At 40.8% G+C, this 14,561-nt stretch overlaps 1 protein-coding gene across 1 annotated transcript; it reads left to right on the top strand.

Annotated features, from left to right (window-relative positions):
- The first annotated feature begins 3,305 nt into the window (after positions 1-3,305).
- LOC137281449 (vitelline envelope sperm lysin receptor-like) lies at positions 3,306-9,044 on the top strand. Its single transcript, XM_067812680.1, has 10 exons — positions 3,306-3,369; positions 3,496-3,545; positions 4,890-4,935; positions 5,455-5,642; positions 6,648-6,802; positions 7,058-7,203; positions 7,337-7,418; positions 8,016-8,169; positions 8,467-8,518; positions 8,675-9,044. The coding sequence occupies exons 2-10, from the start codon at positions 3,504-3,506 to the stop codon at positions 8,821-8,823; spliced, it is 1,014 nt and encodes a 337-aa protein (XP_067668781.1). The 5' UTR covers positions 3,306-3,369; positions 3,496-3,503; the 3' UTR covers positions 8,824-9,044.
- The last annotated feature ends 5,517 nt before the right edge of the window (positions 9,045-14,561 follow it).

Genomic DNA, 14,561 nt, shown 5'->3' with positions numbered 1-14,561 from the left:
CTTCTTCGGTCATCTGATTCATCTCCAAGATGTATTAAGATTGGTGGGATGGTCTCTTCTCCAATACCATCTAGTTTCCAGTACTCATTTTCAACTGCCAATACATGTTTGACACAGGCTTCCCACCGACTGATGTCAATCTCCCTATTGTCGTGTGAACAATTTTTTCAACGTCAGATAACTTGAATGTCGTGTTGTAGCGTGGTACCTTCCCCTTGATATCCCCCCATATCAGTTCAATTGGATTCAAATCGCAATGGTATGGCGGTTGTCGTAGAACCTCGTGACCAGTGCTCTTCAACATATTGTCGATGGCATAGGAAGGATGTTTAGAGGTCGACTGTCCTTACATACCATTGCGGCTGCCAATCTCCATTCCCTGCGTCCATATCGTGGGCCAATATTGGCGCCGTGTCATCAACGTCAACGTCTGCTGTGGGCCCAACTTCACCTCCGATGGACCCAGAGAGACTGGAATCGAGTCGTCTTTAGCATTGAATCCAGGTTTGTCCTCAGATTCGCGGACGGTAGTCATAAAGTCTGGAGACGACGCTGTGAACGGTATGCCCAATGTTGTGTACAGGAAGTCGACAGATTTGGGGGCGGAGGTTGCATGGTGTGGGGTGCTTTCTGTGGGAACAACCGTTTCCCAACTTTTGGTCATCCGTGGAAACCGAAGGGCTGCTACCGCGACCAGGTGCTCACCCCTGAACTCGTTCCTTTCATGGCGGCTCATGGCCAAGGTCTACAGTTCCAGCAGGATAATGCTCGATTGCATACAGCAATGTTGAAACGAAATTTCCTTCAAAACGCTGCAATCAACGTCATGGACTGACCATCGCGGTCCCCTGACCTTAATCCAATAGCGCACGTTTGGGATACGCTTGGAAGAAGGCTTCGTGGTCTTAGGAACCAACCTCAGAATTTGTAGGAACTTGGCGCTCCCTTGCAAGAGCAATGGCACAGAATCCCCAACAACGTTCTCAGAAACATCAGGCAGTCGATGAGGAGACGGTGTTGAATGCGCGGGGCGGCCACACACAATATTGAACTGAGAAATTTCGAATTTATATTCTTGTGACTTGACATTCTGTATACTCATGTTTTGGAACGGCGATATAGCCTAATGGAACTGAACTGATTCTGGCACTGTTCGTGTATCGAGTACATCACACAGATCTCAGCAATGAAATAATAACAATTTAACCATCTTACCATCTCTTGTTCTTTTATAGTGCCCTGAAGAAAGAATGTGAACTTTCTTTTTTTGACTCAGTATAAGATATTGCCATCATCAAAGGTACACATCTACTTCCTCAAAGGGTTGTGCTCTTACATTTCCAACCTCATATTTAATAATTACTCTCGTACACTTTATTTAAACCTTAGATCACTGGATTGTCTGGTCGAGACTCGAGTATTTTCAGATCGGCGCCATATAGCTGTAATATTGTGTAGTGCGGAGTAAAACAACAAATAAAACCCAAACCAACTTGATTTCGAGTGACTTTTTAAACCTTGACCAACACACAAACAACCTAACCACCTAACAGACGCCTTAACAACATTGTTTCGAGAAGATATTAAAAAACTCTGGGAACACGTTGCAACTTACCCTTGCGAGATGCACGTTTGTTCTTATCCCTGTGTTGGCTGCCAATGAAACGTAGGTCTGGTCAAATATATAATTCGTATGGAACCAACCTAGGCACATGCATATTTGGACCCGTGAAGGTCCGGGGTAGAATAAGCCTTTAGCAACCCATGTTTGCCATAAACGGCGACTATGCTTGTCGTAAGAGGCGACTAACGGGATCGGGTGGTCATGCTCGCTGACTTGGTTGACACATTTCATCGGTTCCCAATTTCGCAGACCGATGCTCATACTGTTGATCACTGGACTGTCTGGTCCAGACTCGACTATTTACAGACCGCCGCCATATAGCTGGAATACTGCTGAGTGCGGCGTAAAACTAAACTCACTCACTCATGTATATTTGACACGGATATTATCTAATCATGTGAATGGGACCAATATGAGAATTCTAGCCCTGATCAAGAGTTTTCTAACGAGCTACAAAACCACACGTACATACTGGCGGGTAAGTCTTGTCCAAACTCAACCGGAAGTTGGTCGTTATCAAGTATCATTTCCACGATAGAAAGCCGATCTCAGAAGAGAGTGCGTCCCAAACTTCGTACGATTTTGGTATTTTCGCATAGCAAATGTGTACTGTCTATCGTCAGGATTCAGCTTTTGCATCAACATGCTTGCTCATAAGCATGGGAAAAAAGGAGTTATCGGCCTTGTCAGTAGTTCATCCGCCAGGGCCACGATTTCCTGTTGACTCATTTCGAATGGCACAACTTCATCAGTCGTGTCGAGGACATGGGAAACAATCCAAATACAATGAAACAGTCCAAATACAATGAAATGCCATACAATTGTAGTGTATAATAACTAAGTTCACAATGCAGCGTGAATTATTGAAAAGAGGTGATATAAGATTTCTGTCGCTTTCAGCAATATTTCAGCAATATCACGGTTGTGGACACCCGAAATGGGCTTTACATTGTATCCACGGAGGGAATCGAATCCGGGTCTTCGATGTGAAGAGCGAACGCATTTGCGATGAGGCCACCCAGCCACCCCTATTACAAAGGAACAGAATTTACACGAAACAGAGTGGCAGTACAAACCCAGTGGTAGTATCTAGAGATACAATCTGCCTATGAAAAAAGACTATATCCGTGTCGGGCTTATAGCATCGATCCACATACACCAGCCATAGCAGTAACGAATCAAAAAATGGGTGCGGGGAATCTAGGGTGAAAACAACAATCCTGAATGAGGGAGTATGGCTAGCAATATTCCAGCAACATCACGGTGGATACACCAAATATGGGCCTCACACAAAGTACCCATGTGTGGAATCGAACCGTACCAGGCTGTTCAATCGTCCCTATTGATCTTGATGTACTTTTAGCTACGAAAGAAAAACGTGTTTATCTTTATAAAATATACGTCCCTCGTGGGAGCTTTTCCACCCCATGCCGGGTTATTCAGCTGTTCTAGTAACTCCCAGAATAGTCTTCACTCCCTTATCAACGTATTCATAACAATTCCATAAAGGCTGTACTCGTCATGTGACTGAGATATTGAAGAGCTCTAACGTTGAACTTCAAGTCATTCATGCAATAAGGGTTGTGTGCAGATTGCGATGGTCGGTTCACCAAAACGCAACCTGGCTTTGTAGCACGTGTTCCACGCGCACGTGCGTCATATATACGAATGCTGGCCATGTTCCTTGGTCTTGTCGATTGCTAACCGCCGTGGCGAGAGCAGAGCTGTGAGAACACACATCAAAGGTGGGAATTTATTCTTTGACTTTGTTAATAACATAATACGGGATATTGTTGGCAAGGTCGTGACCATCATTCTTGTTACCAAATAGCCATGCTCAAAACCTGGCTAATATTTTACTTTTGTTTCAGGATTAAAAATGAATATTGTCTGCTCAGTGCTGGTGGTGCTCTGCTTGGCGGTACGTAAATTCTACATTAATTGATGTTATATAATCATGGGCACCCGTGAAGATCTAGGGTAGAATAGGTCTGCAACAACCCATGCTTGCAACAAGAGGCGACTATGCTTGTCCTAAGTGGTGACTGAAGGGATCCGTCATGCTCCTGACTTTCATTGCATGTCGTCGGTTCCCATCTGAGCAGATCGATGTCAATGCTGTTAATCACAGGACTGTGTGGTCCAGACCCGATTGTTTATAGACCGCCATGTAGCTGGTTAATAGTGCGGCGTAAAACTAAGCTCACTAGCTCCTAGATTAGGAGAAACACCCAAGAAAACAGCTATTTACTCGCGTTAATCACCGATCTGTTAATTTGAAGGCGATCGTGACCTGGCAGAGTATTTCAAATTGAGCTTCGTCAAAACCGTCAGAATTATGGTAATTAGAGCGGCGGAGGGGTAGCCTAGTGTTCCATAGTTATGCCAAACACCGATGCGATTTTCCCTATGTCAGTTCGCTAAGTGAAACCCGTTTTTCTAACTTCCCACGTACCTGTAGCATGATTCACGAAAATCAGAATGTCTCGGTTAAGTTCGGAGCCAACCTTGTGCTAGGCGCATTATTCTGGATTCTTGACACAAATACAGATTGTGTTATGTAAATGTAGCCACTTACTTCAGTCAGTTTTAAAGTAATGTATTCAATACTTTTTAAAAGGTATTGTTTTCACGTGAACTGATATTGTAAGACAAATTCAGAACTTTGAAGACATTGATCATCAATAAATGATGAAACTCGGTGAAAATTAGCCAGTTCTTCACAATACCTTACACAAAAACCTAGCTCTCCACATGCACGGTATCTGCACGTGCTTTTCAGCAATTTCATGCATGATCCTTGCAAATCATTTGAATAAGGTTTGCAGTGGGGTCCTCCCAATTTAGTGGTGAAATTCATCTTCGTTATTGTCTGGCATTCCCATTGTCTTCATCTGTGGCAGTCGGCTCATTTGTTATATAAAGTAAGTTCATGGCTTCTCGGAATGGTCATTTTTGTAAGGGAATTTTCAGTAATGGCTACAAACAATGTGCATTCTTTTAAACATGTAGTCTAAAAGTAAATGCAATTGCATTTCAATACTTTGCAATAGGTCGGTGCAATGGCGGACCAGTGAAACATTTCGTCCAACGTCAGTTCGGCACACGTGAGTACACGTGTCCAGGGTACCACTGAAATGGACAATTTTAGTTTGAAAAAACTTCAAAAAATGAAAATGGCAACTTTTTTTTAACAAAACGTCATCCCAGTCACTGAATTTTGATGTAGAGTGGTTGGTGACGGGTCTTTTAACATTTGTTGCAGGTGAGCTACGTCAGATCGGCAATTCCCCCCGGTTATATCCTTGACAGTAAGCATCACTCTAATCCTGTTTCCACTAGTTTTGCCACTATGCATTAACTGTAAACTAATTAGTGGAATTAATACAATAACCCATATATTTCCAAGTAACTAATATATATATATATATATATAGACATTTGTACTTTTTAAGCGTATGCATAGTTTCTGCTACCAGAGAGCAATAAATTTCATGAGAAATTAAATTTTCAGAACGGCGTACTCAAGTATTTAAACACACCCCTCTAATTGACGAATCATTTGGCACTATACTATCAAAAGTAGTTATTTCATGTTTTGTGAATGAAATTGCCCGGTTCAATTCCGAAGCACATTTCCTGTCAAACCCACCCCTACGAAATAGTGGTATGAAAGCGGTGTAAAACAACTCGTTCATGTCCCCCTACGTTTTTAATCGTATTTTTTTCTCTTTACCACCGCCTTGGATACTTGCAACTTGAGACCCGTTAAGGTACCGGGATAGAATAGGCCTTCAGCAACTCTTGCTTGACATAAAATCTATTTTCAGTTACTCCAGACTGTGGTTCTAATGGGGTCGAGGACGGAGTCGTGAACCTGATGACGGACTTCAGTGCAGAAGCTAAAGCCGTATGTGCAGGGGGAGTCAAGGTCAAGTTCACGTCTAAAGATGGCGTCAATTATGCACTGCCCGTATCGTACCCAGGAAAGGGAGGAAAGTCAGTCTGTAAATACAAGGTAGGTATACAGCTAAAACCTTCAAATGTACTGTCGCTTGCTTTTGAAAGTAACAAGTGGTTGACTACTTTGGTTACATTATCCCGAAGTGCGTCGTGTCAAAAGCAGTTCACCGTCAGATTTAGTCTACAGCAAAAACATTAAATCAAGTTGACTGAAATTAAGATTGAGAATCCCCATCACTTTACTTTGCAAAGTGAACGCTGAAATCTCAGGATTGTATTTCAACTTTGCTTGAAAGTTTTAATCGTCACTTTCAATTTTTTTCAGTTTGCATTAACAGGGTTATGCACATGAAATAGAACAGCGTGAACAAGTGGGGTTGGTTTAAATTAACCCTCGGGTAGGGCACGGGAATTTTCCATCGTCCCAAGTACTGCGCTTAATCTTTGTAATGCAAACCAGTAATGGCAGTTTGAATCTATAAAATCCTTAGCTAAGAAACTTTATGCTAGCAGACTATAACAAAGCTTAATGTGTTTTGAAAGCCTACTATGCATCCAACATAGGCGATAACGCTGAGCATGGGAAAAATGTGTATATATCGTGTTCCCACACGTGACGTAGCCGACTTTCGTACTTGACATTATCAAAATAACTTTGATTACAATTATCTGTACTCCCTAAATAAGCTTAGCTGACTGCCCATGGTTATTGTGGTATCATAACACATGCTACGGTGTTAACTGGATAGTGGGCTTGGTCAAGTTGGAAGTGACTAGCCTCACCTTAATCCATTGATAGTAATTTCGGTTGTACCCAGGTCTCGGACTTGGAACTGTCAAAGTTATAATGCATTTTCAGCTACACTTTGCAGTTGACAAGGGGTATTCGGTGGTCAAGCTTGCCGACTCGATGAACGAGCGTCATAGTATACCAGACTGATTAGATGATGATCACTACATCGTGTGGTTAGATTCCAGTTACACACATGCAACATTAAACAAATGACATTGTGAACCTATTGTTGGAAACATTGTTACCATCGTGTTTTCTTCATATCAGAAAAAGCGAGATTCTTTGGTCTACACGGTCCTAGTGATCGTGGCCTTCGGCGAGCCTGGCAGTCGTCTTCACCAGTCTGATGAGGAATACACCATTACATGTACCTTCCAGCCCAAGGGCAAGAAAGACAGTGGTCCTCTGACAATCGTTCCAGGGTAAGTATTCATTTACTTAACATGCAACGACACAAGTTACCTCTGCTAAACCCTACATTTACACGACTGTCGCGCATGCCTCTCATCTATCCGGCACCCCCAGCCATAAATTATGGCATGCTTCAGCTGAACTGATCTTCTACAAAACACTTTTTATACCGAGTCTTAATCGATGATGGCTCAATCAGCCCAGTTTACTTGGTTTCGTTCACTCTGGAATACAAGCTATATATATACATTTATGCAATGTTTCAGTGTAAGTGCTCCAAAGGTCATAGAAGGTAACAAGGCACCGCCCAGCCAGTCCGTGGTCAAAGTGTACTTAGTCGACGTGAAGGGTGCCGCACTCAAGGGAAACATACCAACTGGCAAGAGCGTCAGACTCATGGCACGGACCTACAGTAAGCACTTCTATAACACCTCGTTTATTTCATCCTACACTACAAGAATTTCCGAATTGACTACAATACTGCTATTATGATAGTCGACAACACCTTGTTGACGGCCGATCTAATATCTTAACGTCCATTTCAGCCAAGACGGACATTGGCATACAAGTAGAGTCGTGTGACGCAATGGATTCTAAAGCAAACAGATACTCCATACTGAGAGCGGGGTATGTACAACCACTCGTGACTAGTATAAAAAGATTTCAGTGACCACATTGTGCTTTGCTCGCAAATATTCTTACAGTATATTTAAACATATCGAAATTCAACAATGTCAATCTCTTCACTACTTGCTATTCATGTCCCCAAAGACGGACAGTAAAACATTCCATATGACGATATTACAAAATTAAAGTGCAGCGTAAAACTAAACATGCACAACCTTGCAAAAGGTTACCTTCACTCCATAATGCCTCCTGGACCTCTGATGCTAGGACCGGTGAAGATCCTAACCAGGTAGAATCCTATAAATACGCCTTCAGCAACCCATGCTTGCCAGAAAAAGCGACTATGCTTAACAGGTGACTAACGGGACTTGGTTGACACGTGTCATCGCTTCCCAATTGAGCAGATAGATGCTCATGTTCTTGTTCACTGGATTGTCTGATCCAGACTCGATGTTTACAGACCACCGCCATAAAACTAGAATATTGCTGAGTGCGACATTTCCACCTGTCAGTCACTATAGTGAAGTATCCTTAAAGGTCCAATGGTTTACTTGCATTGTATCCTGCGTCACTCACTAAACTGTTGCTTCACTGCAGCTGCGGGGACGGCATGATCATCAATAAACACGAGGGTTTCATCACCGTCAGTAGGCGTTCCTTCAGCCCCTTCTTCAAAGTATTCACCGTCAATGGTGACTGGACGCTCCGCTTCGAGTGTAACTTTACTATCTGTGCTGCGAAATGCAATGGTGTAAGTATTAGGGCATAATGGAAGTTACGGATACGAACTTAACATGTTCTTTAAAGAATATCTTTAAGTAACTTTCTGCTTGAGAACGTGGCAAACAAACCTAAATAACCTGTAGGCTATAGTCTTTAAACGTAATTTGTCACATGATCAAGTTCACAACACAAATGTTCGATGTTCCTCAGCTGACTATTTACTAATTTTCTATAAATACTATATCGCTGAAATTAATGTTTCAGTCGCTGACTTTAGAACTCAATTTCTTACAAAGAAAATCAGTAACGCACACATTTATTTCAGCCCTCGTGTTCATCACAAAAGGTGGTACGAAGACGCCGAGACACAAGTTTAGGTAAGCGAACTACCTTTCAGTTCACAAATCGTTTTAACACTAGGTTCTGCATATAAACCCAGTTTCCATAAATGCAGCTTTCTTTTGTATAACATTTCATTAATGATAGTAACGTCAAGCTGCCTTGCACAATTAATCAAGCTAGTCGCATTTCAGTTGGAAGACTCCAGTCCTTCATAACGGGTTGGAAGACCAATGTTCTCACAGAACCTTATACTTTGGACAGCGGAATTGCTCTCCCGCAGAACGTCAACACAGACCCACGTCGTTCTTCTAGGCTGTCCCGTGACCTAAACAACCTATAAATGTTAGAAATGTACAAGGTGGTTGGTTTGCAATAAACTTTGAAAAACTTTCTTTGGAAGATTTGTTTTCCCCTGTTTCAACAAGATCAGTCTCAAACTTTTCTCCACTGCACTACTTATCCCCTTCCAACCTCGACTGTACAATATATACATTTAGCTCCTAGTTGCCCCATACGTTTCACATCTTATTTTACGGCAATAGGTTAGCCTACTTGTTACAGGGGTCACGTCACCCCTGTTAGATGCGGCTAGCGGGATTGGGTAGTCAGACTCGATGATTTGGTTGACACATGTCGTCGTCGTGTCCCAAATGAGATCGATGCTCATGTTGTTGATCACTGGATTGTCTGGTCCACACTCGGTTATGATGGAATATTGACGTGTAAAACCAAACTCGCTAACTTTTGTAGAAGTATTCAGCTATTTGGCGCCGGTCTAATCAGTTCTGAAAAATAACAACCAGAAAACCCGATCTGGTGAATTTTATTAGTTTCCAGAATAACGTCGGAGACCCAAATGTAACCCAGTCTGTAAACCGTCGAACGAACATTACTTGACACAAAACTGCTTTTTCTCAGGTTTTTGTTACTCGGCAGACTCACATGCTGACACGTCCCAAATCCAGTCAGGGTAACCTTGTGATCAGGGCTTCATCGTCTCAGCTTTAATCGTCAACAATTATTCGAACAATATGTAAAAGCAAAAGTAAACCCAGGCAAATTCTTTGAAAAAATCTAAATGCTCGGTAAAATTTAAAATATTTAACAAATACGCATCCCACGAATACGTGTTTGAAAACAACATCTAGGGCGCATAACTTGTCTCCACCAAATCTGTAAGAGTTGGATACTTTGGACTTTAATGCATGTCATTATTTGGCCACTGGAAGATCGGCAGATGTTACAGATCTTGCATTATGCCCTCGTTATATTGCACCTTCTTTAGCTCTCCTGGTTCGAAGAACTTGCAATTGTCTTCAAACTTTCAAGGCTGGGAAACGACGGTAAACACATTTGTTCATATAACTGAAAAAATTTATAACGCATTTTGATATTCTGCATACTGCACTATAACTGTCGGTAGTTGTTTTTTTTCTGTTTCTTGTCACCCCAGTCTACGGGTCCGAAAAACACAAATTTGGCAGAATCTGCTTGCATTTCTGTGTGCCACGGCTAACTCAGAAAGAAAGATGGCAAGCCAATGGAATGATTGAAACCGGAACATCCGAGCGCAACGTTATTTACACAGCAATGTACATGCTATGCCGCTAGTGGAGACATTATCAAGAAAAGACCGTCCACCTGTAATCAACGATCGTTGGATTCCATCCACACATCTGACTACTCATGAATATTCCCATCGACCTCCGTGGAAGTGACCATTTTCCTTCAATGCTAAAATATAGTCTTAAAAAAAATAGTTGAACTTTCAATGTAAGATTGTCGAAATTGGGAGATTATATGGGTTTGAATCAATGTTGATACAATAATGATGGATGGTTTGAGAAATTCAATGCATCACCACATGGATTTCATTCAAAGCAAAGCTGTTCGTTCAGTTATCCCCCTTGTTAGGTGACTGGAGTAGGACATGAAGATTTCAGGTTTACAATTTTGTCGGTCAGTAGTGTGTGATTTGACCCTGAAAACCCTGACCATGCATAGATGTCGGAAAAATGGTCTACAGTGATTTGTCGACCTGCCTGAAAAACGTCAAGAATCATACTGACACCCCATGCACGTGTTGTAGGCTCCCACGTTGTGCACGTGCTTCCCATACATTGTTTGCGTGTGGTGATAACGTGAAACGATGCTGCATACACAAGATGAATGTCATTGTAACGTTCCTCACTGAATGTTCTTTCTACCAGACTTCAAAGTTCAGGTTCCACTAGTTTTAACAGTATACTTGAACTCTCTGATGGTACCCATCCTTATTAGGGAAGTTTTACAAGGTAAATTGGCCTTATATGAAAGGAGCGAGCAAGTTTTGTTTTATGTCGCACTCAGCAATATTCCAACTATATGACGGCGGTCTGTAAATAATCGAGTCAGGACCAGAGAATCCAGTGATCAACAGCATGAGCATCGATGTGTCATGGGGAAACCGATATGTCAGCGAGCCTGACCACCCGATCCCGTTAGTCGCCACTTAAACTTAGTCGCCTATTATGGCAAGCATGGGTTGCTGAAGGCCTATTCTATCCCGGACTTTCACGGGTCCTTGTAACCAACTTATAATTGAACCCTAGATAAACTAAATTAGAAAAGTGACAAGTGTATCCATCGATCTTCTGCAATTCCACACATATGGACGGCCACTGGAAACAAGATTATCTAGCCTCATGTAAGAATGTCGAGTTTTGATTGGTCCACGTGACTCTGATAAAATACCATGTACATCCATCACGATCCTCGAGCGGGAGCATAAAAGTCATGTACTCCCGCTACGAAAGTCATATCACCCCGCTACGCCTCGGTGACGACGCGAAGTGAGAAAAGCGTGCATCGACAAGCCTTTAGTAACGTGCGGTGCATTGAGGTCAAACGATCAGCTGGTGTCAACATGGCAGCAATGTCAAAACGTGTTGAGTTGCGTGTTGTTTAGTTTTGATTTAGTGAAAACATTCAGCTAGCTAGATAAATGCGTTATCACATCGTGTCTAGGATAATACAGGGTTTATCAGTCACTCGTAATACAACCTGACTCGGGACTGATAAAACCCCGTATTTCCCTCGACACGATGTGATAACTTATATAGGAAGGCAACGAAAAGAAACTTGCCTATACAGGCTAAAGTATTAGCCGGACCAACTATTTACCAATAAATCAATATTGCGAACAGGCTTGAGGACACTTTGACCACACTTTCGTCCTCATTTGATTGTGTACGTCAATGCAGACACCAAAAATGAAAAGAAAAAAAACAGCATGAAAAAACTATTTCGTTAATTCACATATTGGTGAAGGTAACAATATTTTTTTTTCTATTCATAAATTCCATACTTTAAACACTCATCTGACCTCATCGCACCATTACTGTTTAATATTATGTTGGAAAATGGTACTTTTCCACACCTTTGGACGATTGGTATCATTGTTCCGATTCATAAACATGTTGATGCAAATAATCCCAATAACTATAGAAGAATAACATTATTTAGTATGTTCAGTGAGTGAGTGAGTGAGTTCATATTTAACGTCAAATCGGCAATATTACAGCCATAGCGTGACGATAGTATTTTCAGTAAAATTTTCTCTTTCACTGTTAATAAGAGACACAATGGATAAGATAAATGAGAGACACAATGGATAAGATAAATAAGAGACACAATGGATAAGATAAATGAGAGACACAATGGATAAGATAAATGAGAGACACAATGGATAAGATAAATAAGAGACACAATGGATAAGATAAATGAGAGACACAATGGATAAGATAAATAAGAGACACAATGGATAAGATAAATAAGAGACACAATGGATAAGATAAATGAATCACAAGCTGGATTTAGACATGGATATACCATTATTGATATACCATATACCATATATACCATATATATACATATATATTTATTTTACAAAGTATAATACAAAGATATTTGAATTCAAAAGGAGGAAAACTATATGCCCTGTTTGTAGATTTTACGAAAGCCTGTGATTCTGTCTAACGCACCAACTTTGGTCTCTATTCCAGTGCCATGGTCTCAGTAAGAAAATGAGTAAACGTTTATCTAATGTATGAGAACGTGAAGGCATGTGTTAAAATTAATCAAGAATTTTCGGAAACGTTCGAATTACTTTGGCGTTCGGCCAAGGACGTATACATAGTCCGTTCCTGGTTTTATTTTTCATCAACGAGTTTGCTGTTCAAATCGAAACTAATTGTTCGAGTGACATACAACTGCATCCACAAATAGTTACAACTTTTCCCCTGTTGTTTGCAGACGACATTTTCAAGTGCGGTTAGTTGCCTCCAAAACCAGATAAATGGTAAGTAACAGTAAACAGAGAAAACAAAAATCACTGTCTTTAAAATAGGAGGTAATCTTTTCAAAGATGAAAAGTGGTTGTTTAAGGATATACACCTAGACTGTGTTAGTTATTATAAACATTTGGGATTGTATTTTACCAATGGTTTGTTTTGGATCATCCATGCCAATTATGCTTCGCTCCAAGCCCAAGAGGCACAAAAACATTATCGGTATTCTGACGACATCAAGTACACTTGGAGATATTGGTTGATGCAAAAATAAACCCAGTTTTGATGTATGGAGCAGAAATCTGGGGATTATCAGACTTTCATCAAATAGAAAGTGTTCATCTGTATGCTGGCAAGAAATATTTGGCGTTAAATCAAATGTGGCAGATATCCAACGCACGCGTAGTCAAATATTGGTTAAAACTCTTAAATATGCCTCCATATAGGGTACCGAAAAAAATTTTACAATATGGTGTTATTGTAGGATGAAAATGGACAAAGAAATTGGACATCTCAGGTTAAGGTTTATTCTCTGTTGGCTTCGGAAATGCTTGGAAATCACACCATGCAGAGTGAGTGAGTGTAGTTTTACGATGCTTTTAGCAATATTCCAGCTATATGGCGGCGGGGACACAAGAAAATGGGCTTCACAATATCTAGAATCACATACGTCATTCATTCAGCGGTTAACCATAAGACTTAAAGACATACATCTTCAAAGATGGTGTGAGAAAATATCTTTGTCAAGTAATTGTTTTTATTATTCAAAATCTTTAAAAAAGATCTATTCAGTGAAGTATACTTATCATGTGGCGATCTCTATCAAGATTCCGATGATCAGCCCACGATTTTTTAATTGAAAGTGGCAGGTACAAAAATGTTAAGAAAGAAGAAAGAATATGTACATTTTGTAATTTAAAGGAAATTGAAAATGAAATATTTTTCTCCTTTTCTGTCCATCATATTAACTCAAAACGCTTTAAATAATAAAACATTATATTAAAAATATTATTATATTCATCCAAGCATCATAAAATTCTCTACTCTTATAAGCAGTAAAAATATAAATATATTGCAACATTTTGCCATACACACCAACAATGGCATTTGAATCTGTGGTCGTTAGTTAAGCAACGTGTATCCTAGTTGCGACTATTGACTCTTCGCAGTACATCCACAGTCTCAGCGAACCATTTGCCTTGACAGATTTAAACAAACCTCAAAAAGCGCATAGCTACAGGGCTTTACAGAATACAAATGAACATTTAATCTATGACTGATATTGTCTTCAAACACATTTTGTTGACCTGTTTAACAGCATGCTAACATCAGGCCACATCCCTCATCCATCTAAACAATGAATCATCATTCCAGTCCATGAAGATGGCAAGAAATTTAAAAATGACCTGGCAAGCTATAAGTTGCCAAGGTCTGCACAGTAGACTGTTTGCAAAGTGAGTGAGTGAGTTGAGTTTTACACCGCACTCAGCAATATTCCAGCTATATGGCGGCGGTCTGTAAATAATCGAGTCTGGACCAGACAATCCAGTGATCAACAACATGAGCATCGATTTGCGCAATTGGGAATCGATGACACGTGTCAACCAAGTTAGCGAGCCTGATGCCGTTAGTCGCCTCTCACGACAAACATAGTTGCTGAAGGCATATTCTACCACGGATCTTCACGGGTCCTGTTTTTAAAGCTACACCATGTCGGTATCCCTGGACTTCTACAAACTTCTACCTCAGT

This window comes from Haliotis asinina, chromosome 4 (genome assembly GCF_037392515.1).
Source record: "Haliotis asinina isolate JCU_RB_2024 chromosome 4, JCU_Hal_asi_v2, whole genome shotgun sequence".
Lineage (NCBI taxonomy): Eukaryota > Metazoa > Mollusca > Gastropoda > Lepetellida > Haliotidae > Haliotis > Haliotis asinina.
Note: the sequence above shows the minus strand (reverse complement) of the source record. Positions and strands in the feature narration are given on the sequence as shown.